Raw genomic sequence first — 27,893 nt, forward strand, 5'->3', positions numbered from 1 at the left:
TGGAGTGGAATGGCATTACAGGCAATTTTTAAAAACAGGAAAGAACAGTCCTAGGAGATATCAGAATATGTGCATGCACATGTGTAATTCTCCCCTCATTATGTTCCAGATCCATATGGCCTTCTTAAGGAATGCAGAAGTATTTTTCTTTTCTGAAACCCCATGGTAAGACAAAGCACTGTGTGTGTGTTTCTTTAATAAAACACAGCTGGTGAGGGAATAGGTTAAGGAGCCCTTATCCATTTCAGCTATCCATGGCTGCTCTTCATGAAAGGAAACAAGGGAGTTTAACTATCAGCATTTGCTGCAGCATATATTTGTTCACAGGCCTTAGCTAACAAAAAGTAGATGGATCTTATTCAAATAAACTTCTTGAACTGTTTAAATCTGTTAACAGCTTTTTGGATCCCCTAAAGAGGTCTCTTAAATAGAGAGAAGATGAACTGTTGTGTTCTACTCTTATCTCCATCTACCATTCATTGAAGAGGATTCAAGACTGCAAAGACACTGATTAGTGTCATTTTGCCATACATTTTTACATAGGAAACTACCTCCCCCCCCCAACCTGATAAAAAATTCAGAAGTGACACCATCACTCAAGCAAATATGTATTTAGGGAGCTAGAGACCACAGTTCATCCTTCCTCAGCACAACAATTCCATGTGCATAAACAGGATAGATTTCCTAAATATCCCCCTCCTGGTCCAAAGTGGAAGACACTATGGGCATGCCCCTAAAGCATTTTAATGGGTTGTAATGTACATCCAACAGCAATAAGAATCTGCTTGTCACTTGACAGTACATATGGGAGATCACTCACTGGCCCAATAAAACTAATTTAGTCCATCTGAAGAAGCAAGTATATACTGCTTCCTTCCCTCCTCATTTGGCAGCAAGAGTGCTGAACAAGGAAAGGAAGATGTTCTGTGGACACAGTGAAACAGACTGACAGAAATGCAATCAGGTGGGTTAGTCTGAACTGACCACTGCACAGTCTGATTTACAAGGAAACAAACTCTGATCTTAAACTGTGCATTCATTTAACACAGCAAAATATGGATATTACGAATTACTAGTTTTTGAAAGGTTTAACATCTACTCCTTTCCCTTAAAAACACACATAGAGGAAACAACAATATAATTGTTCTTTTCTGGAAAAGGAAGCAGGAAGCCATTGGACAAGACAGACACAGACATTATTGAACAGATTCAAGCCCCCACATCATTCTTTAATGTATTAACATCATTCTAGTTACACACCAAGCTAATGCCCCTTTCTACCCCAGGTTGCATCTGTACAAAAAGCATACAGGAGAGCAGACCCTAAGTTTTTCCTCTCTTTAATTTTTTTTTGTTAGAAATAATGAGCCAGTCTTTTGGTGAAGCTTTACATGTCACTCAAGCTCAGCTCAGACAGACTACTGGACAATCCACTGTTAAGTTCTGCTCCCTCTAACATGCTACCAGCCTTTCCTCCAGAGGTGCTCTTCTCCATCTCCAAGCTCCGTATGGAAATCTCCTTGTCATCTAAAAATACAAATCAGAGCAATCAGCCCATTGCTTTGACCTGGATTAATACATAACCACCACCCACCACTGCTATCAAGGCCAACAAAAAGAATACACACCCTCATCACCAAATCAGCATTTTGCCCTTTATGTTTTATTGCAAGTGATGCTAAAATAGTTCAATAATCAAGAGCTCCAGAAGACCATGTAGGAACAAAACTATAACTTGTTTCCCTTTGGAAAACTCAAAGGATCATATGACCACCATAAGTATGTACTAAATTTCAAATGCTTAGGGCAAAACGACTCCATGAAGCCATTCTAGGAAAGGTGCATAAAACATCCTGAATGTCCAAAGAAAGATCTATTAGAAACTGGATTGTATTGGCTCCTTCACATAAAGTGAATTGGCAAGATCTGTGTAAAGAAAAATGAGAATGCAAAATATTTTAACAGACCACCCCAACCTCTCCAAATACCATTCACAATAATTAAGCATCTTAATCAAGAAGGGTGTGAGTTTCCCTGAATAGAATGTTAAGCTCTTTATTCCCCATACATGGTTAATTGATATAATAAAAACTGAAATTCCAGGAACAAATATGTGAAGGGAATACTGCAAAGAATATCAAGAGGGCATAAAACCAGATGTGAGTGTGCACATGTGCACACACACACGCACACGCGAAGAGCTTTTATCCTGTATCATGGGTTTCATGATGGATAAAATTTTAGATAATGATCCAGGCAGTTGCTTCAGTTACTGGTTTAACAAGAAACAGCTGTATCAATCTGGTCCAGGTCCTTGCATTGTTACATTAGGTTTCTACAGAATGGTGGAAGGACTAAAAAAAATAAATAACTGAGGGAGCTGACATGAAATTGCAAGACTGAAGCAGTAAAGCTCCAAACCTATGGAAAAAAACTTAAAGGAGTAAGTCTCTTAACCTCAGCAAAACTTATTTCTGAGTAAGTGTATATAGAACTGGGTTGCATAAACCATAAGGATAAACAGAAGTTACACAAAAAGTAGAAGCCCTGCCTGGCATTCTTTTGATTTTTGAAACTGTAGCAGACTCCTTCATATTTTAAAACTTTTTCACAACCATGGAGGCCAGAACCTCCTTTTAAAAAGGAAAAATAGAATCTGCTGCATTGTGGATTCTGTGATTGACATTGCACAGGTTCTCTGAACAAACATTTTTCTGCATCACATCATTTTTGTCAGAGAAAAAACTACTGAGGGTGAGAGGCCCAGGTCACTACAGTTGCCAGATTGGCCTTTTGCCATCTCTGCCTGGTCAGGCAGCTGGTTCCCTATCTCACATCAGGACTTAGCTACAGTGATCCACACAATGGTCACTTCCAGGTTGGATCACTGTAACTCGTTCTACGTGGGGCTACCTTCAAACTTGATATGGAAACTACAGCTAGTGCAGAATGTGACAGCAACACCTCTATGGGCAAACATCCTGTCGGTGCTTCACCAACTGCACTGATTGCCAACTGAATACCAAATCCGGTTCAAGGTTATGATATCGATCTTTAAAGCCCTACATGGCCTGGAACCAGCATATCTGCAAGACTGCTTCTCCTCATATGTGTCCCAGAGAGCCATGTGTGCTCCATAGGTCAACATCTCCTGATAATTCTCAGCCTGAGAGAAGTCTGCTTAGCCTCAACGAAGGTCAAAGCTTTTTTGACCCTGGCAGAACATGCTCCCATTTGAGATCAGGGCCCAGCAAGAGCTACTACAGTTCTGTAGGGGCTGCAAGACAGAGCTGTTCCGCCAAGCCTTTGGGTGACACAGCAAGCATTAAGCCATCTTGGCCTCCCCTGCCTTTTGGTATCTGCTCAGTGCCTCTCAGACACTGTTTATTATCTATCAGGCACTATATTTTAGGTACCTCCTATCTGATTACAAATTATAAATCCAGGCCATCTATCCAGAGAGCCAGTTTGGTGTAGTGGTAAAGTGCGTGGACTCTTATCTGGGAGAACCTAGTTTGATTCCCTACTCCTCCATTTGCACCTGCTGGAATGGTCTTGGGTTAGCCATAGCTTTGGCAGAGGTTGTCCTTGAAAGGGCAGCTGCTGTGAGAGCCCTCTCAGCCCCACCCACCTCACAGGGTGTCTGTTGTGGGGGGAGAAGATTGAGATTGTAAACTGCTGAGTCTCTGATTCAGAGAGAAGGGAGGGGTATAAATCTGCAATTCTTCTTCTTCTTCATCTACCATTGTCATAGGAGACACTGGCTCACTTGTATAAAAATGTCATCTTGTTTTAATTGTTGTTTTTATCATTGTTTCTTGTTGTGTTGTAAGCCGCCCTGAGCCCATTTGTGGGGTAGAAAAGGATAGAAGTTAAATAAGTAACAATAAAAAATACAAAGTTGCCCCCCATTACAAGGTAACTAGTAAAGAGGATCCACATCAAAGATTCCAGGCCTGAACATCCTTCCATCTTTACAGAAAAGAAATAATGCTGCTCAGAGAATTCCAATTATTCCAAGACGCACCAGCAAGTTCTGCAATTTCTTGTTCACTGAGGAGTTCATCTGAGCTGACATCAGTGAGACTTAGCTCGGAAGCTGAATCATCACACAGAAAGGATGATAAAATATCGTCATGCAGTAATCCATTTCTTTTTTCTAGGAGACAAACAGCCAAAGATTAGGAAGACTACCAGCTCATTGCCCAGTTTCCCAGTGACTACCACCAGCAACATCAACTGAAAAGCTGCCCTTCTAACTGTACAAAGCTCTAATGGCCTGAGCAAACTGTATGTACAAGAGAAACTTTGTGCATGTTCTCCCTTTCCCCCCCTTTAGATTTTTATTATTTTCTAGACATTTTTGGAGTGTGCACTACGAGCTTACTCCATTACACATTTTAACTGGAGATGGTAGCTGCTGTCAAATCATGTACTCTGAATGCACATTCATGCCATATTTCACATTCAACCATGTCTACTCCTTCCTAACCTGATATTACTTCCATACAGGATGTTCTAAGAACCAGCACTTACTCAGATGAATGCTTTCCTTCCTCAGTGGCATAGCACTTAGCTTGTCCTCAGCATGCAGACTTTTCACTTGTTCTCTTAGGTTGATAACTGTGGATCTGATTAAAACAAATGTAAAAAACTCAAGAAAAATATATCAGTGATCAAGGGAAGTAACAGAGAAGACAAAAACTCTGTTTTGTTTACAAAAATTATACCCCGCCTTTCTGCCCTGATTAGGGCCACCAAGGTGGTTAACAAATTAAAAATATACACATTAAAGATACATCTTAAACACTTTTAAAACAAAATCTTAATTAAGACATTTGAAATCAAGCTAAAACACATACACAATACAATAAAAAGAGACATTCACAACAATTAAAACACAAGGCAGGAAGGAAAGATCCCCAGGGAGTGCCAGACAAAATAAAAAAGTCTTCACTTGTTGGAAGAAGATGGCAATAGAAGGAGACAGGCAACTCTATCTGGGGAGGGAGTTACAGAGTTTTGGTGCCATGAGTGAGAAGTCTCCATCCTGGATTGCTATCCATCTAATTTCAGGAGGCAGAGGCACCTAAAACAGGACCTCAGAAGGTGTTGATAGAAGTCAGGTAGGTTTGTAAGGGAGCAGGCACTGCAGATAGACAGATTCTGAGGGATACTGGGAAGGCATACAATCAATTATACATAGGACACAGTGAAACAAGTAGTGTCCTGAGGTTCATGTAGCCAGAGAAAGAATCAAAGTTCTGTGAAATCCAACTCCTATGAATGATTGGTGAGTGAATGACAAGGAACAACTGGATTTACTTGAAGAACAGATTCAGAATGAGTTTGCAGAAGTGTTGCCTGCTTAGAATAATACATAATTTTGAGAGAAAGAGCAACTAGAGAGAAAATACAGTATGAGTTCTTCTGGATTCAATCAACCATCCTGTGACTGATTCACTATCTGTCCTATTAATGTGGGTGATGACAATTGGTGGAGCAAAAGACACTTCTTTGCTCAAGAGATTAATTCCAAAGACATATACCATGCCAATCCATTTGTGAAACCAAGGTATAGTGCAGTTAATTGCAAAAATGACCTATTCTACAGAGAGAGAGAGAGGCATGACAACACTTCACCACAATGGATAAAAATGGAGGGTTTGAGGCAACATGAGGAGCTCCAGGCAGGCAATTTATTAGTCATCCCTGTCTAACTTAGTGAGTAGTATGGATCACAAGTCAGAAAACTTCTGGAGTGATAGCATATGGATCACCACCACTTAGTACCAATTTTAGGAAGGATATTATAGTAACAACAGACCCTCTAGTGGACTGATTGCCTGTCATAAAGTTGAGATGCTATTTCCCCTGTCTCTCATGCCTTCTTCTGAATGAGACAAACCAGAGACACACAATTTAGTACACATGTACATCTGAATCCTAAATTCACTATGGGACTTGCATAGAATTCTGACATCAGGAGCCACAGACACATTTGCCCACTGCAGCACATAAAGCATAGCACAGGTTTCCCTACTTGACGTTACTGAGTTCCTGCTGAGTGCCCTGTGTCTCACTCCTAGCTCTGTCCAAATCCTGAATCTGAGTTTTATGACTGTTCATCAGATCTTCCAGCATCTAGAAACAAGAATGAACATGGACGACTCCAGTTGTAACTCAATTTAAAAAAAAACATTTGGTTTTTTAAACAATGAACTGCATTTCCATCAGATCTCTCCTTCTCAAAATCTTATGAGCAATCACTGTTAAATAGAACTATGCAAATTTCTCACTGAAATCCTCTTGGGAACATCAGCCACTGCCTATTAAAAAGGAGAGTGGCAAACTACACCTGTGTCCACCCTCCCACCGCCACAATGTGTTATCTTTCCCAGGCCAAGGAAACACAGTGTGGCCTATAGTTGCAGTCTTCATGATAACATTCTAGCCTTGAAAGAGGGCCACAAAGGCAGATAGATGCCTTAGCACAGTTGGAGAACCAGTGGTATTTAAGAGGCTGCACATGCCCTGTCCTTTACGGGGGGAGTGGGAGTGAGACAAGCAACTGCTTTAGTCTGTGCATATGTTTTGCCACCCTCCCTCACTGTCTTTCTTTTCTAGTATGGCTTGCAGAAAGGGTGCACAGGGACTGAAGGAGGCTACAATGCAGTTCTGTGCCTTCATAATTACAAAAACAGTAATTAGAGAGTGGAAATAAGAGCACTAGGTGAGTGCAGCAAAGTGAAAGCGACTACAGACATTTGTTACAGTCATTCAAATTTTAGCTACACCATCATCCAATTCTTTGCCTTACTCACTTGTCTTCTTATGATCCCTTTTACCCCTGTCTTGTCTAAACTAAATTATAAACACACTGGAGAGGTATTGCATCCCTCTATGTGCTGGCCATAGCACACTAATTAATGGGTAGCAGCAAGCAACTTTCTGAAAACCCTACCTTACAGTACTGACTTTGAGTCCTTCTAATCTCATGAGTCACAGACACCTGATTGAACAAATCTTCCTCTTGTTGATCTACAAGATACAATAAGCCATGTCATTGAACACATACATAAAGCTCTTATACAGACTCACACCATCAGTGCATTGTGATTAGTACTATCTACTCAGACAGGTTGCGACTCTCCAGGGTGTCAGGTCCCTCAGGGTCTTTCACACCATCTACTGCCTAGTCCTTTTAACTAGAGATGCTGGGGAGTGAATATGGGATCTGCATGCCAAGCAGAAGGTCTTCCACTGAGCCACAGCTCCTCTCCTGAAGTTGGATCCATCTTAACCCTTTCCCCATCAGACCTACAGGGCAAGGGCTCTCTAGCTCAATAATAATCATAGGACAGAAGTGAAGAGTGCAGGAATATCACCAAGTTTTTGTTTCAGCTGCTCCATCTCTCTTCTGATGGACTCATACTCTCGCCACAGGACTTTTTTGCTAAAGAAAATATAAAATAGGACCATTAGTAACTAGATCACAATTAGTTTCTAGAGATTCTGCTGATGTTTCAAACACTGTCAATATGTCCTGAAATGTAGCAAAAAGATTGCCATTCTGATGCCTGAAGAGTTAACAAACTAAAAGTCAACCATACTACCAATCTGGGTCCCCATAGCCTAGAAATGAGCAGAAGAGGCAACAATTCTGGATGACTAATTTCAAGTGGCAGCTACAGCAGCAACTTTTATTTCTCACATAGTAATTCAGTTCATGCAAATTGACACATACCAACCATACTGCCTAAAAATTGTGCTTTAATTCCACATGCTGTGCTATGAACCCAGCATTATTTCATCAGTTTGGGTTTTTTGAAGATGGTACCAAAAAAGCAATACCCTCTGTCTATCATTAGATAGCCCCATTCCTCTCTAATACTAACTGTGGATAAAGTCAAATTGCTTTTTGTTTGATAACCCAAATGCTAACCTCTCCAACATATCTTGCACAATGGCAGGATTGGAATACAGATCATGGGTGCAATCACCATCAGGCTGCTGAAGCATCTGCTTCTGAAGATTATGAAGTTCATTCTTCAGCCCTTCCACACTCTGTCCCAGCACCAATTCCAAGCCACTATGGGGGCTGTGCTGCAGTCGATCCACCTCTTCTGCAATCACAAGCAGCGTGGGAGGAAAATATTAGCTAATAACATCCCTCTAGGTTTGCACAATGGACAAAGGCTAAGGGAAACAGCCATTTTAATATTAATACAAGGCACTCAATAACAGTGCTGGAGAGGTATTTGTTCCCATCTGGCACCAGAATCAGCTTTCAACTGTGTCCTCGTACTTCAGGTATTAGAGGTACCATCTTACTCTCTTCTGTATTTTACCCCATTTCTGCCGCTTCCTGCCCAAATTATCCCTACTTCTCCTCCCAGAGTTAGATGGTACCCACAAACAAGGCTTTCAATCTCTGAGCAACTCATACAATGAAGTCTTTCACGTATGGGCCAAACTACATTGCAAGTTAGCTACAACAGGTGAAAAAACTGGTGCAGTGTTACTGTATGCTTCTGAATTAAGACAGAGCAGGCACAATAGAGACAGTACCTAGTCCTCACCTTTGCTAGGTTTGTGTAGGCCTTCCCTGTATTCCTACTAAGATACAGGAAAAGTCTGTAAAAAGCAGACATTTGAAATTCTCCAAGATGCAATTAGCACTGGAGCCTTATGCTACAGAGGCCTGATCTAGTGAAATTGCTTGGTGAATGTAAAGGAGGAAGCCAATTATTATTCTGACAAGTCAAATTCTATGTTGGGGTAGTAAAAGGAGAACATTTTGCTCCTTAGGGCTTACAACTAAATATTTGTTTCAAAGATAGCTCTAATAGTCAAAATGAGGAAGAAAGCTTTGATGAAGAGATGGCAGAACAGGACAAATGTCTGATACCCTTTAGGTGACTGATACTGTGCTGCTGCAGTTCCTTCTCCTGTTTCAGTCGATGTATAGCCTGAGTGAGGGATTCTATGACCTAGAGAGAAATAGATGAGAACCAGAGTCATGGCAAAAGCACAGACTAGGGGGCTGTCAAGATCTAGATGAGAAACATGAAAGATCAGCAATGCCAGTCCTAAGGACAATTGAGAGTATATGTATACCTTTTCTGAACACACTTGATGAGAATATATCCCATCCTTTCTCCAAAGAGCATAGGGCCCCCAGTAAGAAATCTTAAAAGGGGAGTCATGCAGAAAGGCAGAAACAATAATGTGTCACTATCATCCTTATACGATACACTTTGTATGTGCTTTAGCTGAATGTATTATTATTTATAGCTATTCAATTTTTTAAGTCTGAATCCTCCAAGTTTCAGACAACTCCCCACAAGAGAGTAAGGTACACAAAGGGGGGGGGGGAGAGAAAAAAGAGAGAGAACAAACACGTGCACAAGCATAATAACCCCCCTCCACTGCACTAATACTCTCCAGTCCATAACAAAGAAACCAAGCCATGACAGTGATGATTACCTGGGCTTGTGAATGCAGCTGCTTGCTGATGGCTGAGAGCTCCTCGGTGGCCATTCTACAGCAGTGGTGAGCAGCACATGTGATATGCAAGGGTGGTGGCTCAGTCAGAACAGCACTCTCTGGGTTTATTCTGTCCAGCAATAAACCAGCTGTATGATGGAAAGCAACAGATGTGGCAAACTGCTGAGTAGGGAAACGATCAAGAACTGGAGTTCTACTTTATTTGCCTCAACTAATGTCCACTACAAAGAACTATAGAATGGGAGTTAATTTTCAGTTTTTAAAAGCAAAGTTGATTATGTTCCCCACATGAACAACAGATCCACAGGCATTGCTATTCTACAGGTTTTCATTCAGAGACATCCTGTTGAACCAGACCAAAGCTCATCCATCCAGCTCAACATTCAGTTTCCTACAGGAGGTAGTAAGATATCTCTCAATGAAGGGGATGTCCTACCTTATTGTTTGCTCCCACTATCTTCACATTCTAAAATTAGTTAAGAGTTTTTCCATCTAATTTCCAGCAACAGGGATTTACAAACCAAGCATGAAACTTCAGACACTACAGGCATTAAAGATGTTTTCTTTCTGTGCTTTAGAAATACCTAGTACAAGCCAGTTATTCTTACCTTTGGAAGTTATACTGGCTGGGTTCAGACGATGCTATAACAGAAACAGAATAAAGATGAAATAATACTGTTTCAACTATTGCACTTGAAGACATAGCTCTAATCATTGCTTCCTCTGAGGAACCTTTCAATAAACCCAAGTTAACATGCACTGAGGGAGAACAGCGAGCAAAAGGCAAAATATGTTGTTATTGTTAATATAGCACCTTCAATGTGCATAAAATATATACATGCTGTCAGCACAGACTTACAATGCCATGTTTTTCAGGTGTTATCAGCAATTGTCACTCAATAGATTAGCTGAATGAAGATCAAAGGAAACATTCTTTTTAAAAACCCTTAATGATCAATGGCTTCATGGAAAGAATTGCTTCAGAGATGATAGGATAATTCTTTGAAATTTCTTCTGGTTGGATAGAGACTGAACTTCCAGTTGGCATTAATAAACAATTTTATTAGTAACAAATGGTAGCAAAACTATCTCTACAACTTATAAAAACTTAAAGTAAAAGAAAAAACTTTCTACCCCATATCTTACTTTCCCCCCTCCCCTCCCCCCTCCCCTCCCCCCGTTACTTGACCCCCGCCAGTGTTATTTACTTAAAGGAAACAAATATTAAAGGTACACTTAACTATTAAGGAAAAAAAACAACAACAACCAACAGTTATATTCTTATTTTAAAAACCTTAATCATTATCAAAGATTATCCAATGTCCTTTTATTTTCCACTCTTTTTCTACGTATCTTCTGAATTTCTTCCACTCCAACTTAAAAAGTTCCAAATCATAGCCTCTTAATTTTCTTGTTAATTTGTCCATTTCACTCCATGACATAACTTTTGTAATCCAATCCCATTTCTCTGGTATTTTTTCTTGCTTCCACAGCTGCGCATACAATGTCCTAGCAGCTGAGAGCAAGTACCATATTAAAGTTCTGTCTTCTTTTGGAAATTTTTCCATTTGTAATCCCAGCAGAAAAGTCTCTGCCACTTTATTGAATTCATATCCCAAAATCTTAGAAATCTCTTGCTGAATCATTTGCCAAAACATTTTAGCCCTTTCACAAGTCCACCACATATGGTAGAAAGAACCTTCATGCTTTTTACATTTCCAACACCTATCTGGCATCTTGTTGTTCATCTCTGCTAATTTTTTTGGAGTCATATACCATCTATACATCATCTTAAAACAGTTTTCTTTAATACTATGACATGTTGCGAGTTTCATAGAATTTTTCCAAGAAAAACAATTTACCAAGAGATGTTGTTATAAGATATAGGACAAAGGAAATGGTGGGAAGGATCATGAACAAAAACTTTGAACAGTCGCTGATAGTAGGAGGCAGTAAAGTGAGAATCATGAAGGAGCTGCCAAGACAAGTGATAAACGACAGGAGAACATACAAAAAGTTGACAGAAAAACTGAAAGACAATGGCACGAGGTTCAGATGGATAATACCCGAAGGTTTGAGTTTTGAACTTCAGGGGAAGAAAGTTACAATTACAAATGCTCAGGAGTTGAGTAGATTTTTTGAAGAAAATAAAGAATTTGCACCATGATGGATTACAAATTACTGTCTTGGAATGTTAATGGACTAAATTCTCCACAAAAAAGAAGGGCAACATTTCATTGGATCAAGAAGCAAAATTGTAATATAATTTGCTTGCAAGAAGTACACATTAAACAAAAGGATTATAAATTTTTATGGAACAGACAATTGGGAACGGAATTTTTTTCATTAGCTGAACAGAAGAAAAGGGGAGTAGTTTTCTATATTAAACAAGAATTGGAGCCAAAGTTAGTATTTAAAGATAAAGATGGAAGATTTATAGCAGTTGAGATAATATTAAATGGGAAAAGAACGTTGTTATTGGGACTACATGCACCCAATGGTGCAAAGGATGCTTTTTTCAAAGACATTATACAACAAAGACATTATACAACAGTTGGATGAGTTGACCTATGATCAAATACTATGATCAAATACTCTTAATGGGAGATCTTAATGGAACAGTCGAGAACTCATTGGATAGATCTGGAGGGGAAAAAAGCGATGGGAAAGAAGGGAAGCTGCCAAAGTCTTTCTTTGAATTAGTTAAACAAGAAAACTTAGAAGACATATGGAGGAAGTTTAATCCTGAAGTGCGGGACTATACTTTTTTTTCTGCAAGACATAAGACTTTTTCCAGAATTGACATGCTGTGGGGAACTAGAGACTTAGGTCTCATAACAAGGAAGATAGAGATTTTACCTAAAATTGGGGCTGATCATAACCCAATAATGTGGATTACAAAATTGTCTAAAAGATTGAGGAGATGGAGACTGAATGAAGATTTACTACAGAGCAAAGAAACAGTGGCATTTCTAGAAAAAGAAACTAAGGATTTTTTCCAAGTGAATGATAAAGAAGACATTGACTTTCAGATGGTCTGGGATGCTTATAAAGCAGTAATGAGAGGGTTGTTGATTACTCTGAACAATAAAGACAAAAGGAAAAAGGAAAAACAATTATTGGATATTCAAAATGAAATAAAGAAAAAAGAAGGGGAGCTGAAAAAAAGACCAGGGAAAAAGAAAATTCTAAGGGAAATTTCAATATTTCAAACTCAGTTGAGACATTTGTTAAAGAAGTGGAATGGAATCTGAAAAGGCTTGGCTTCTCTTATGTTCTTATGTTTGAAGGAGCAAATAAGACGGGAAAGTATTTGGCGTGGCAACTGAAGAAAAAGAGAGAAAAAATAATTAGTAGGATTGTGATAGATGGAAGAGAAGTAGTTACTCAAGAGGGAATAAAAAGAGAATTTTTTAAGTACTATGCCAAGCTGTTTAAAGGTGCTGAAGTAAAGAGAGAGAAGGTAGATGAATATCTACAAAAATTAAAAATTGAGCCCCTAACGGAAAATATGAGAAAAGTCTTAAATGACCCAATTGAAAAAATAGAAATTGAAGCAGCAATCAACGTGATGAAAAATGAGAAAGCTCCCGGGCCAGATGGATATACAGCTAAATATTTTAAAACTTTTAAGGATGAATTAGTACCAAAATTGCAGAAGTTGATGAATGTAATAAGAACAGAAGGGAATGTACCAAATACATGGAAAGAAGCCGTTATTTCTTTGATACCCAAAGAAGATAGATATGCCACAAATGTGAAAAACTACAGACCAATTTCGCTTTTGAATAACGACTACAAAATATTTACAAGAATTCTGGCAGAACGACTTAAACAATATTTGATAAATTTTATAAAGGAAGATCAAACTGGTTTTCTTCCCAAAAGACAAATAAGAGACAATATCAGAACTGTTGTAAATATTGTAGAATATTATGAAAGACATCCAGAAAAGGAAGTAGCATTATTCTTTGCAGATGCAGAGAAAGCATTTGACAATTTAAACTGGGACTTTATGTTTGCAGTAATGGATAAGATGGAGCTTGGAGAAAGCTTTATAAGAATGATAAAAGCAATATATTCTGAACAAAGGGCAAGGTTGTGTGTGAATGCAGATCTTACAGAAGAAATGAAAATCAGCAAAAGTATTAGACAAGGTTGCCCGCTTTCACCATTGTTGTTCATAATGACTCTTGAAATTTTATTGATGCAGATTCAAGAAGAAAAAGATCTAGAAGGATTACAAATAAAAGGCTATACCTACAAGTACAGAGCATTTGCTGATGATATAACGTTTATAAATGAAAACCCCATACAAGTTACACCTTTGTTATTAATGAAAATACAAGAGTTTGGGGAGTTGGCGGGACTTTACATAAATAAAGAAAAATCTAAAATTTTGTGTAAGAATATGCAGATAAATAGACAACAAGAATTACAAAGACTAACGGGCTGTGAAGTTACCTCTAAGGCAAAGTACCTAGGGGTAGAGATAACAATGAAAAATATTGATTTGTTTAAGAATAATTATGAGAAGTTATGGCGTAAAATAGAGGAAGATGTGCTAAAATGGAATAAGCTCAATTTGTCATTGCTGGGCAGAATAGCTGCAATAAAAATGAATATTCTACGAAGGATAATGTATCTGTTTCAAACTATTCCCATTGTGAAAGATGCTAAACAGTTCGATAAATGGTGAAGGAAAATTTCAGAATTTGTGTGGGCTGGGAAGAAACCAAGGATTAAAATGAAAATCTTGACAGATGCAAAAGAGAGAGGTGGATCCCAATTACCAGATCTGAAATTGTATCATGAAGCAGTTTGTTTAGTATGGATGAAAGAATGGATAACGTTGTTAAATAAAAAACTTTTAATGTTGGAAGGCCATGGAAAAAAATTTGGCTGGCATTCATGCTTATACTATGGAAAAAAGAAGATGGATGGCCTTTTCTCTCACCATTATATAAGAAGTAATCTACTAAATGTATGGATAAAGTATAAGAAATATGGTGATGAGAGGAGACCTTTGTGGATAGTGCCAGCTGAAGTGATAAAGATAATGGCTAAAACAGCCAAAGAAAACGGCTATCATACAATCAGCTACTAAAAATACAAAGTGGAAAAATAGAACTGAAAACTGCAGAAGAACTGAGTTACAAGTATGATTGGTTTCAAATGCAACAAATAAAAAGTTTGGTGGAGAATGATATCAAAACTGAAGGAATAAGGAAGGAGCAAACAGAAATGGAAAGAGTTTTGCTTGGAGATAATGAGAAATTAATTTCAAAAGTATACAAATTACTTTTACAATGGTCTACAGAAGATGAAGTAGTGAAATCTCAGATGATAAAATGGGCAATTAATGTAAACAAAGAAATAAAGATGGAATCTTGGGAATATTTGAGACTGAACTTCCAGTTGGGTGGTGTCTGGCTCTGGTGATTAATGCTGGACTCTGTGATCTCTTAATTTTGTTTTATAAATCTTGTTGTGTCTCTTTGAAAAGAGATAAGATGGCTGCCAAAGATGCAAAGAAAGAAAACAGTGAAGCTGAAATCATCTTTAAAAGTATGCAAAAAACACTATTCCTTTTTAAAAAGGATTTAAAGCAAGAATTAATGGATGGGTGGAAGGACTTATTAAAACCCATAGGCAGTCAATTAACAGAACTACCTGATAATATTAAAAATGTTGCTGAGACTGCCAAACAACCTTTTGATATAAGCAAAGCACAGCATGACAAAATTAAGAAACTGGAGTTAAATCAGAACTATGAGACTAAATTAGCAGATTGGGAAGACAGAGATCATCGTATAAACATCCATATCTGTGGGGTGGAGGAGAAAGTTGAGGGAGATGATATCATGGGATTTCTCATTGACTTGTTTAATGGTTTCAGACCGACCCCCACCCCAAGCAGAATGGATCTCGAAAGATCTCACAGAATTGCAATTCCAAGAGGGATACATACCTCAATTCACAGAGACATTGTGGTGTGTTTTACACGATATGCTATGAAAGACCATTTCCGTAAACAAGTTTGGAAAGTCCCATCCATAAATTATAAGGAAAGAAAAGTGCTGTTTATGCAGGGCTTAAGCTCTGAAACACTCAAAAGATGATGTGCTTTAAGACTAGCTACAAAAAAACTACAGGAGGCCAAGAAAAAAATATCGTTGGGGTTTCCCCTTTAAACTAATAATACAAAGAGAAAATAAAACTTATGTGGCTACCTCGTTAAAAGGGGCCTTGAAAATTTTGGAAGAGTTACGACTGGAGCCTCCAAATGAGAGTTATGACAACAGCAATGAAGATCCTGTGAATTTAGGGGGAGGTATTTGTGAGGTTCCTGCATTGTGCAGGGGGTTCGACTAGATGACCTTGGAGGTACCTTCCAACTCTATGATTCTATGGCAAGGACTCAGGAGAAGCAAGAGAAAAATGAAAGGGAATGGCAGCTACAGCAAAAGAGAAAGAGGTGACAGAGACAGATCTCTCCAAAATACATCTCGTATACGTTCAGATCATATTGCAGCCTAATCACAGTCTTTTCAACATATGTCCAATTATAATCCGGGTCATTTTTATTCTTTGTATTCAGTCCAATTTCGATGATTATCAGTATTTAAGATTGCTCAAAAACTTTACAAGGCCTTCTCTCTCTTTTTGAGCCAACCTCTCATTATTATGCAAACATGACCCATTGCTAGCAGTGTGAAAAGTCACTTACTTGTCAAGCAGAATTACCACATTAGGAGTAGAAAGACGCTACTTCAAAGGCATACTGAAGGAAGCGAAAGTGAGAAAGCAGTCGGGCGTTCATCCTTTTCTGCTGATAATTCTCCAGCTTTCATGGCCGCAGAGCCTTGGGACGTGCAAAGAACATCGGAGCTACTACTGGTGGACTCCTAGTCCCATTGCAAAAGCCCCATGCCAAAGGAAAACCCCAACAGGGTTTTCCTGTGGGGGATATCACTTCTGTGACACCCCTCCGTCAGCCAGGATCAGAGGTGTTGCAGGAGAGTGATCTGCAGACACCTCTGCCGGCAAGATGACGGAGCCCGGAAGTCTCAACAATATTTTAAATAAGCCAGTGGAAAGCAAAGAAATAGAAAAGTAGGAAAAAAAATAGGGACTTCAGGGGAAGAAAAATGTCGAGCTGAGCTGCTTCCCATAACGGAAGCAGGCTGGAACTTCTGTTCGGGGTAGTGGAAGGCAAATTAATGCCTACTGCCTACTTTTCTCAGTTAGAGATTAGTCCAAGATATGCACAAGAAACTTTGAAGAGATTTACTGGGGGGGGGCTCCTTTGAGGCTTTGAGGGGTCTTCGAAGAAGAGTTGCATTTTCATCATCTGCAGAAGTTCTCAGAGTCATTTATTTGACATAAGCTTGACAGAATCTAACCTTCTTGGACTTTGTTAAACATCTAAAGCAACGCAAGAACGGTGTGAATCTGGATAACCGGTAGAGAAGGTACAGATGATTATTTATTTATTTATTTATATTTATTTAGAATTTATATCCCGCCCTTCCCACAAGTGGCTCAGGGCGGCTTCCAGCATTAGATCCAACATAAATTAAACAATATTTAAACATGTAAGGGAATAACTTTAAAACAGATAAAACAGATAAAACCATAAAAATTAATAAATATTCCAATATATACAGAGATCTGGCAGGTTGCATTAAAATTCTCAAGCTAGGTGTAGGCTAACCGGAAGAGGGTTGTTTTACAGGCCCTGCGGAACTGAACAAGGTCCCGCAGGGCCCTCACCTCTTCCGGTAGCTGATTCCACCATGTAGGGGCCATAACAGAGAAGGCCCTTTCTCTTGTGGCTTTCAAGCGGGCTTCTTTCGGCCCAGGGACAGTAAGGAAGTTTTGTGATCCCGACCTCAGTACTCTCTGGAGAACATGCGAGGAGAGAAGAAGAAGAAGATGAAGAAGATATTGGATTTATATCCCGCCCTCCACTCCGAAGAGTCTCAGAGCGGCTCACAATCTCCTTTACCTTCCTCCCCCACAACAGGCACCCTGTGAGGTGGGTGGGGCTGGAGAGGGCTCTCACAGCAGCTGCCCTTTCAAGGACAACCTCTGCCAGAGCTATGGCTGACCCAAGGCCATGCTAGCAGGTGCAAGTGGAGGAGTGGGGAATCAAACCCGGTTCTCCCAGATAAGAGTCCGCACACTTAACCACTACACCAAACTAGCTCTAGAGACGGTCCTTCAGGTAGACAGGTCCCAAGCCATATAGGGCTTTAAAGGTGATAACCAGCACCTTATCTTTCATTCCGGGATCTTTACGGTTAAACAGAATAAACTCAGAAGGTGGGAAATGGAAATCTAGTAAGCTTGGAAGAAGAAGAAGGGAGGAAGAGGTGAAATTTGGACTTTGTAAATTTAAAGGACAGTGCTAAAAAGTGGAAAGGAATTTATTGTTTGGTCTACTTGCGGTTTTGAAAAAAGAGCACCATCGTCATAGACCTGCAGCATATGCAGTCAACACAGGAAGTACGTCAAGCATCATGAGATCTCCTTACCAGTGGAAACGGGATTTGGTGGCAAGTAAAGCAGGAAGCAGAGGAAGAAAAGCCTACTCTAGGATTATAACACCATTGAGAAACATCGGCGGCCATTGCTTGGAGGTCAAAATTAAAATGTTTTTAAAGTGTTCGGGACATTAAAAATTGTTGGAATTAATTGAGATGATAAGAAGAGGATAAATACTATTGGACATATTGTTTGTAATAGACTTTAGAAATCTTTAAAAGAAAAGGGGGAAAAAAGTTGCAGAGAGCAGTAAAAAGTCGCAATTGCCATTTTGAAGGATTTAAAAACTTTAAAAATTAATATTTTGGTCTGGGAAGCTCTGAGGACAGTAAAATTAGGCTTGTTGTAAAAAGCAAGCTCTAATCTTTTGAACTGGATAGTTAAATTTCAAGTGGTGAGATCAAAATTTTCGGTGTTTCTAAATGTCAGAACACAAGCAAGGCCGTACAAGGGCCACTTCATTGGAGAAAATGCAGGACCAATTAGAGGCAATGGGGGCTAGAATGATGAAAGGTATGAAAGAGATGATAACTGCATCAAAAAAAGAAATTATAGAAGAAATTTAAAAAGATATGGAAGATCTCAGGAAGGAGACAGAGGAAACATCTAAGAAAGTGCAGAAGGGAGAATGAAAATACATAACTCCACCTTGTTGAAAATACAAGAAAAAGTGACAATCCATGACTGCAAATTGATGGAGACTCAGATACATCTGAGAGGAGTACCTGAAAAGGAAGATGGTGACTTGAAAGAGTATATAATAAAAATAATTGCAGAATTTTTAGAGGAAGATCCTGAAGAGACTAAAAATATGTATGACTATATGTATAGAGTGAACTCACTCTATGCCAAGAAAAATAATCTACCAAGAGATGTTGTTATAAGATACATGACAAAAAAAATGGTGGGAAAGATCATGAGTAAAAACTTTGAAAAGACATTGATAGTGGGAGGCAGCAGAGTAAGAATTATGAAGGAGTTGCCAAGGCAAGTGATAAATGATAGAACATATAAAAAACTGACAGAAAAACTACGGGACAATGAAATGAGGTTTAGGTAGATAACAGAAGTTCAAAGGTTTGAGCTTTGAACTTCAGGGGAAAAGAATCACAATCGCAAATGTACAGGAATTGTGTAGTTTTTATGAAGAAAATAAATGTGCACCATGGATTACAAATTATTGTCTTGGAATGTAAATGGACTGAATTCATCACAAAAAAGAAAGGCAACGTTTCATTGGATTAAAAAACAAAATTGATATATATTTTGTTTACAAGAAGTGCATATTAAACAAAAGGATTACAAATTTTTATGGAATAAACAATTAGGGTTAGAATTTTTTTCATTGGCTGAACAGAAGAAAAGGGGAGTGATTTTTTATATCAAACAAGAATTGGAGCCAAAATTACTGTTCAAAGACAAAGATGGAAGATTTGTAGCAGTAGAAATAATATTAAATGCAAAGAAAACATTGTTATTGGGATTGTATACGCCTAATGGTGCAAAGGATTTTTTTTTAAGACATGACGCAACAATTTGATGAACTGATGTATGACCAAGTATTGATAATGGGAGATTTTAATGGAACAATGAAGAACTCTTTGGATAGATCTGGGGGGGGGGGGGGGAATAACAAAGAAGGAAAATTGTCAAAGTCCTTTTTTGAACTGGTCAAACAAGAAAATTTGGAGGATATATGGAGGAAATTTAACCCTGAGGTGCGGGATTATACCTTTTTTTCAGCAAGACATAAAACTTTTTCCAGAATTGACAAGTTGTGGGGCACTAAAGATTTAGGACTTATAACAAGGAATATAGAGATTTTACCCAAAATTAGGGCTGATCACAACCCAATAATGTGGATTACAAAATTGTCTAAGAAGTTGAGAAGATAGAGATTGAATGAAGATTTACTACAGAATAAAGAAACAGTGACATACCTAGAAAATGAAAAAACAGGTTGCTTACCTGTAACTTATGATCTTCGAGTGGTCATCTGTGCAGTCCACACATGGGTTTTCCTGCTGGGACAAACCCGACCTCGGAGAATTCAAAGCTAGCCTTAGGCGTTATTTTTGACGCGCGTTCCCTCCCGCTCTGGGGAGCAGGCATCCACTGCGCATGCCTGGAGCGAGGGGAAGGCGCTCCACCCACCCAGTTTCTTTCACACCGCTGTATAATGCCAACAAGGGTGTAGATAAACTTAAGGAACAGCAGCGGGGATGGATGGGCGGGCGTGTGTGACTGCACAGATGACCACTCGAAGATCATAAGTTACAGGTAAGCAACCTGTTTATCTTCTTTGTGGTCTCTGTGCAGTCCCACACATGGGTGACTGATAAGCTAAACTGCATGGAGGTGGGTGCTTTTCTGAAAGAAAACTTCAGAGGTTATGCATGCAATTCAGTCAAGAGTGTCCACTTACCGGCGGAAAGACTGTAGGCTTCAGTCTAAGATGGAGCGGAGTACAGCCTGTCCAATAGACGAGTCTTGCCGTGCATGTACATCTATCGCATAGTGCGTGGCGAAGGTGGATGCAGAAGACCAAACTGCAGCCGCACAGATGTCTTCCATAGGCATGCCCCTGGAGAAGGCAGCAGATGTAGAAAGGGCTCTTGTATAGTGGGCTTTTAAGTGTTCTGGGGCTGGTTGCTTAGCTAGCTGATAGCACAGTACAATGACAGCCACCAGCCATTTAGAGAGTCTCTGGGTAGAGAGTCTTTGCCCTTTTCTATGAGTCCCGTAAGATACAAAAAGTCTGGAGTCATTGCGAAAGGGTCCTGTTCTGTCTATGTAATATGCCAAAGCTTGACGTACATCGAGATTGTGTAGAATCTTTTGGCCCCCATCCGTGGGGTTCTGAAAGAAGGATGGTAGCGTTGTCGTTTTTTGTAAGTGGAAGGGTGACACAATTTTGGGAAGGAAGTTGGGGTCGTAGGATTACCCTGTCATGATGGAAGACAGTGTAGGGAGGATCTGCTCTAAAAGCACATATATCACTAGCCCTTTTGCCAGATGTAATCGCCACCAGCAGTGCTGTTTTCCATGATAGAAGTTGTAGTGGAATGGACGCCATCGGTTCAAAAGAGGGTTTCATTAGTTGGCTTAGGACTAGAGATAGACTCCAAGTAGGGTAGAATTGACAGATCAGTGGTCTAAGGTGGAGGATCCCTTTGAGGAATGATTTTGTAGCGGGGTGCGAGAACACTGTACACCCCTCTATTTGTTGGTGAAAGGCTGAGGTGGCTGCTAAGTGGACTTTCAGTGACGAATACGTAAGACCGGATTCTGAGAGGGAGAGAGTACAAGATAGGATCTGTGATATCGAAGATGATGCAGGGTGGAAGTTCCTATGAGTGGCGTACTCAGTGAACCACTTCCACTTCAGTGCGTAAGACTTCCTGGTTGATGGTTTCCTGGTGTTCAGCAGGACATGTCGAACTTCTTCAGGAAAGTCTAGAAATTGATTCTCCATGTGGTCAATCTGAGGCGAGAAGGGTCGTGATGTAGGACTTTGCCCATCTGTTGTGACAGGAGGTCTCATGCTTGAGGAAAGCAGTGGTATATGTTGTTGGAGAGAAAGAGCAGGGTTGTAAACCAAGGCTGGCAGGGCCACCATGGTGTGATCAGTATGCAGTTGGTTTGGTCCAGTTGGATCTTCTGAAGTGCCCGTGTTATTAGTGGAATGGGCGGGAACAGAAAATGAAGTGGACCGCTCCAATGTTGAAGAAAGGCATCCCCTGCAGATCGTGTAGAGGGGGTCCCCGCATGTAGAATTGGGTGCATTGGGCATTGTCTGGAGAGGCAAACACATCTATGAGGGGAAATCCAAATTGGTTGAAGACTGGTAGGAGATATGGTCTCTTGATCGTCCACTCGTGGTCGTTGACTAGTTTCCGACTTAGGGTGTCTGCTTGGGTATTCTGGACCCCTGGCAGGTGCACCGCTGTGAGATGTATGTCGTGCGCGATGCTCCAATACCAAAGATCTAGAGCTCTCTTGTAGAGGCGGGTGGATGCGGTTCCTCCCTGTCGGTTGATATAGAACACAGTCGCCACATTGTCCGATGTTACTTGTATGTGACGATCATGAAGTGATGGTAGAAACGACTTGAGTGCCCTGTGGACAGCTAGGAGTTCCAAGCAGTTGATGTGTAGGGATTTCTCGTATGCTGTCCATTGTCCTTGCACTGTTAGTGTGTCGAGTTGGGCTCCCCACCCCCACCTCGAGGCATCTGTGGTGACGATGGCTGATGGAGACTGTTTTAGGAATGGCATCCCTGTGAGCAGGTGTTTTTGTACTGTCCACCACTCCAATGGCGGTAGGATGTGTCGGGTTTTCAGCAAGGTTCGTTGAGATTGCCGCTGAGGGTGGAACGATCAGATGAACCAAAGTTCCAAGGGTCTCATGTGGAGTCTCGCATGAGGGAGAACTGAGGTTGTTGCCGCCATCAGACCCAACATGCACTGGAAGGTAAAGGCTGTCTGGATTGGTTGGGATATTATGGTATTGGCCAGCGATTGGATGTTGGCAACTCTATCTATTGGCAAGTAGGCCTTGTGGTCTACCGTGGAGAGACATGCCCCTATAAATTGAATGTCCTGTGTTGGTAAGAGTTGGGACTTCTGGTGGTTGACTTGTAACCCTAGGGTTGACAAGAGTTCTAGAGTTATCAGTATATCCTGTTTGAGTTGTTCTTCCAAATGGCCCACCATAAGCCAGTCGTCTATATACGGGTAAATGGCAATCTTTTGTTGACGAAGAAATGCTGCAACCACTGCCATGCATTTTGTAAAGGTTCTTGGTGCTGTGGACAGGCCAAATGTTAGTGCTCGGAACTGATAGTGTTCGTTCCCTATTGCAAACCTGAGGAATCTTCTGTGGCAGTGATTGATTGTGAGATGAAAGTACGCATCCTGAAGATCGATGAGTGCCATCCAGGCATTCTTGGGGATGAGTGGTAGAATAGACTGCAAGGTGATCATGCAGAATTTTTTGTATTGTATGTGTTTGTTGAGTTCGCGAAGATCTAATATTGGACGCTGTCCCCCATCCCTCTTCGGGACTAGAAAGTATCGGGAGTAAAATCCCGTGCAATGGTATTGTGGTGGGACTGGCTCTATGGCCTCTTTGGCCAGTAGGGTGGTGACTTCTTCCTGTAGAGCCGGGGGGGGGGGGGTAGATATGAAATGAACTCTATGGAGTAGTGAAATGAACTCTATGGGGGGCTCGAAATGAACTCTATGGAGTAGCCCTTGTGGATAATATTTAGAACCCAAGAGTCTGTTGTTACTGACTTCCATGCAGGAAAGAAGGGGAGGAGTCTGGAGTCTGGAGGCAGTCGAGTGTTGTGGTGGTGGCAGCAGGGTAACCAAGTCAAAGAGACTGCTTTGTAGTAGTGGCAGTCTTCTTGGTTGGCTGAGGTCGTTGGCATTGGTGGAAAGGCTGTTTAGATGGAGGTGCCTTACGCTTCCAGTAGTCTGACTGCCTTGGAGAACGAGGACGTTTGTAGAACGGTGTCTTCCATGGTCTCTGTCTATTGGGTTGAGGCTGTTGCTGATTAACTCCCAGTCTTTTTGCTCTCTTTCTGCTATCGTCCACTGTAGTTAGGATGTCATCAGTGGTTGCGTTGAAAAGCCCTTGCCTGTCAAACGGAAGGTCTTCAATCTTAAACTTTATGTCTGGTTGCAAGGTTGATGAGCGTAACCAAGCATGTCTGCGTAGTGCCACCGCAGCCGCCATGGACCTAGAGGAGCAACCTACAGAGTGTCATACAGTATTGATTTGTTGTCTACTCAGACGGTTAAGCTCATGTAAGAGTTTGGCAGCTTGCTTCTGGGAGGCTTCCGGTAAAAATGGTACCAGGGTACTCAGCTGGGATGAAATGTTATATGAATAGGCAGCGAAGTAAGCGAGGTAATTATTTATTTTAGCCGTGGCTGTAGATATTGAATAGAGCTTCCTACCTAGTGTGTCAAGTTTTCTTCCCTCCTTTTCTGGTGGCACAGGATGACGAGTCTGCTTGGACTTGGATGATGAGTGTACGATCATCGAATTCGGTGCAGGGTGATTAAAAAGGAATATAGAGCCTCTATACGTTTTGATGTAGGAGGAATAGAGGCTGGTTTATCCCAGGCTTCTTTAAGGGCCTCAAGATGAACTGGCAACATTGGTAGTGAGGATCCGGTGGGCAGGTCAGCGTGAACCAAGTCATGGACAACATCAGATATTTTAGGCAGCTCAGTTGTTAGTTTGATATTCAATGCGGTGGCCATGTCAGAAATTAAATCTAAGTAAGACTTCGCTCCCTCAGAAGGGGATAGATCAGCTGGTTTTACTATATCGGATGCTGGTGATATTGGAGGAGATACCGAACGTGACGATTCCGAGGTTTCAGCTTCCGATTCCTCTACTGAGACATCTGGTGCCGGTAGTGTCGGTGCCGAAAGTAGAGGTTTGGCTATAGATTGGCTGGTTTGCTGCATCGGGGTTGAAGGCGTCGGTGATGCCTGATCGCGGTGCCGGTGAAGTGCCTCCTTGTCTAGAGGCTGAGATGAGTCGTCCCGGTACCGAGGTCGTGTGTCCTTGTACCGATCGGTACGGTACCGAGGGTATTGGTGGCGGTGGTAGTCGTCCGAAGGAGACCATGATGGCGTGTAGTGGCGTCGATATGGAGATCTAGATGGGGACCGAGATCAGTAGTAGCGGTAACGTTCCTTGTCTTGACTTGGGGATCTCTCACGGTATCGCCGTCTGTCTCCGTCTCGGCTAAGGGATCTCTCTCGGTACCGATAGCTCATTAGTTCCCGGTGTCGAGGGGACTGCAGTCCTCTGTCTCTGCTGAGGGATCGTTCATGGTGTTGATAGCTGCGAGGTTCCCGACGTCGAGGGGACTCGAATTGCAGAGGAGATAGGGTAGCATCTTTGAAACTGCGCGGGGCAGTGACGTCACGGAAGGAGTGCAGATCCAGTTGGTATTGATGCATTTGAGTGGACAATTCAGTAGGGTCTTCTGTTAAAAGGTGTTCCGGTAAAGACTCGTGGACTGATGGTGACAGTGAATGAGACCGAATTCGAATAACTTCCTCTCCGATCCCGTCTGTTGGTATCAGCACTTGCGTGGATACATTCGGGTTTGGGGGTGGCTTCGGTGCTGTCAGTATTTGTATAGTAGAAGACGCGGTCGAGGCCATAGCATCAGAAACTCTCGGGTCCGGTGGGGTCGGTTTCAATGAACCCCTCAGTTCCTGGTGCTCCTTGGGTAACGATTCCAAGTGTTTTTTCTTGGACTCATGGGATTTCTTCAGATGTTTCCCGGACTTAGGCTTGCTGGGAGCCAAGGCCACTGAAGCTGCCGGTTTTGCCGCATCCCTTTGCGGAGTTAGGGAAGGCAGCGGTCTTTGGGGCCCAGAGGAATGTGACATGGTGGGTCGCAAAGAGGCTTCTAGAAGATGACTCTTCAGTCTCGCAGCGTGGTTTTTCCTGGCCTGCTTGCCGAACTGGGTGCAATAGACGCAAGTGTCCGTTCTGTGGGCTTCCCACAGACAAAGCAAACACAGCGAATGGCCGTCAGACAATGGAATTTTTGTTCCGCAGCGAGTGCACTTTTTAAAAGTGATCTTAAAAGTGATTCCATTCCAGTTCTATATATATACACACACGCGCGTGCGATACCAGTAGAAGAAACGAAGAGTAGAAGAATCGAAGAGATCAGATGAGGATCGGACACGGAAAAGGTAAGGTGAGTAGGCTAGATTGTGAAGGAGATGCAGAGAGGAAGGACTATCCCGGGCGGCGGTTAGAAAGAAACTGGGTGGGTGGAGCGCCTTCCCCTCGCTCTAGGCATGCGCAGTGGATGCCTGCTCCCCAGAGCGGGAGGGAACGCGTGCCAAAAATAACGCCTAAGGCTAGCTTTGAATTCTCCGAGGTCGGGTTCGTCCCAGCGGGAAAATCCATGTGTGGGACTGCACAGAGACCACAAAGAAGATCTAAAGCTTTCTTTCAAGTGAATGATAAAGAGGATATGGAATTTCAGACGGTCTGGGATGCCTACAAAGCAGTAATGAGAGGATTATTACCTTGAATAATAAAGATAAGAGAGGAAAAGAAAAACAGCTGTTGGACATTCAGAATGAAATAAGGAAAAAAGGGAAGTTGAGGAAAAGGCCAGGGAAAAAGAAAATTATAAGGGAAATTACAATATTACAAATGCAAATGAGACATTTGTTAAATAAAGAACTGGAATGGAATTTGAAAAGATTGCAGCAGAAATCTTTTGAGGGAGCAAATAAACCTGGAAGTATTTGGCTTGGCAACTGAAGAAAAAGAGAGAAAATAAAATTATTAATAAAATTGTGGTAGATGGAAGAGAGGTGGTTAGTCAGGAGGGAATAAAAAGATAATTTTTTAAGTATTATGCCAAGTTGTTTAAAGGTGTTAAATTACAGAAAGAAAAGATGGATGAATATTTACAAAAGATAAAAATAGAACCCTTAACAGAAAATATACGAAAAGTTTTGAATGATCCAATTGAAAAAAATGAAATTGAGGCTGCAATTAATGCAATGGAAAATGGAAAGGCACCTGGGCCGGTTGAATATACAGCTAAATATTTTAAAACCTTTAAAGATAACACCGAAATTGCAGAAGTTGATGAACATGGTAAAATAAAAGGGAAAATACCAAACACATGGAAGGAAGCTGTTATTTTGTTGATACCAAAGGAAGATAGAGATGTCACGAATGTAAAAAATTATAGACCAATTTCGTTATTAAATAATGATTATAAAATATATACAAGAATCTTGGCAGAACGGCTTAAACAACATTTGATAAATTTTATAAAGGAGGATCAAGCAGGGTTTCTTTCCAAAAGGCAAATAAGAGACAATATCAGAACTGTTGTAGATATTGTAGAATATTATGAAAGACATCCAGAAAAGGAAGTAGCATTATTATTTGCGGATGCAGAGAAAGCATTTGACAATTCAAACTGGGACTTTATGTTTGCAGTAATGGAGAAGATGGAGATGGGAGAAAGCTTTATTAGAATGATAAAAGCAATATACACTGAACAACGTGCAAGGCTATGTATAAACGCGGATCTTACAGAAAATATGATAATTAGCAAAGGCACAAGACAAGGTTGTCCGCTTTCCCCATTGTTGTTTATAATGACTCTTGAAATATTACTGATGCAGATTCAAGAAGACCAAGAAATAGAAGAATTAAAAATAAAAAAGATTGACTTAGAAATATAGAGCATTTTCAGATTATATAATGTTTATAAATGAAAACCCCATACAAGTTACACCTTTGTTGTTAGCTAAAATACAAGAATATGGGGAGTTGGCGGGGCTTTGTATTAATAAAGAAAAATCAAAGTTTCTATGCAAAAATATGCAATTAAATAAGCAACAAGAATTACAGAGACTAACGGGCTGTGAAGTTACCTCCAAGGTAAAATATTTGGGTGTTGAGATAGCAATGAAGAATATTGATCTATTTAAAAACAATTATGAGAAGCTATGGTGTAAAATGGATGAAGATATGTTAAAATGGAACAAATTTAATTTGTCATTGCTGGGTAGAATTGCTGCAATTAAAATGAATATCCTACCAAGAATAATGTATTTGTTTCAAACTATTCCCATTGGGAAAGAAAGTAAACAGATTAATAAATGGCAAAGGAAAATTTCAGAATTTGTGTGGGCTGGGAAGAAACCAAGGATTAAAATGAAATTTTGACAGATGCAAAAGAGAGAGGTGGATTTCAACTACCGAATTTAAAATTATACCAAGAAGCAGTTTGTTTGGTGTGGATAAAAGAATGG

General features: G+C 40.6%; 1 protein-coding gene across 2 annotated transcripts in view; it reads right to left on the minus strand.

The window, feature by feature from the left end:
- Positions 1-1,199: 1,199 nt before the first annotated feature.
- Positions 1,200-27,893, minus strand: part of LOC132566558 (uncharacterized) — a 33,208-nt gene continuing 6,514 nt past the window's right edge. For both annotated transcript variants that reach the window (XM_060231720.1, XM_060231719.1), the window contains exons 3-12: positions 10,119-10,152; positions 9,490-9,638; positions 8,912-8,993; positions 7,946-8,126; positions 7,389-7,456; positions 6,965-7,041; positions 6,044-6,144; positions 4,537-4,631; positions 4,028-4,159; positions 1,200-1,527 (exon numbers count right to left, since the gene is read on the minus strand). In XM_060231720.1, the coding sequence (XP_060087703.1) occupies positions 1,388-1,527; positions 4,028-4,159; positions 4,537-4,631; positions 6,044-6,144; positions 6,965-7,041; positions 7,389-7,456; positions 7,946-8,126; positions 8,912-8,993; positions 9,490-9,638; positions 10,119-10,152 (1,059 nt within the window). In that variant the 3' untranslated portion in view covers positions 1,200-1,387. The remainder of the gene's footprint in view (positions 1,528-4,027; positions 4,160-4,536; positions 4,632-6,043; positions 6,145-6,964; positions 7,042-7,388; positions 7,457-7,945; positions 8,127-8,911; positions 8,994-9,489; positions 9,639-10,118; positions 10,153-27,893) is intronic.

The sequence above is a fragment of the Heteronotia binoei genome, chromosome 2, assembly GCF_032191835.1.
Source record: "Heteronotia binoei isolate CCM8104 ecotype False Entrance Well chromosome 2, APGP_CSIRO_Hbin_v1, whole genome shotgun sequence".
NCBI classification, from domain to species: Eukaryota; Metazoa; Chordata; class Lepidosauria; order Squamata; family Gekkonidae; genus Heteronotia; species Heteronotia binoei.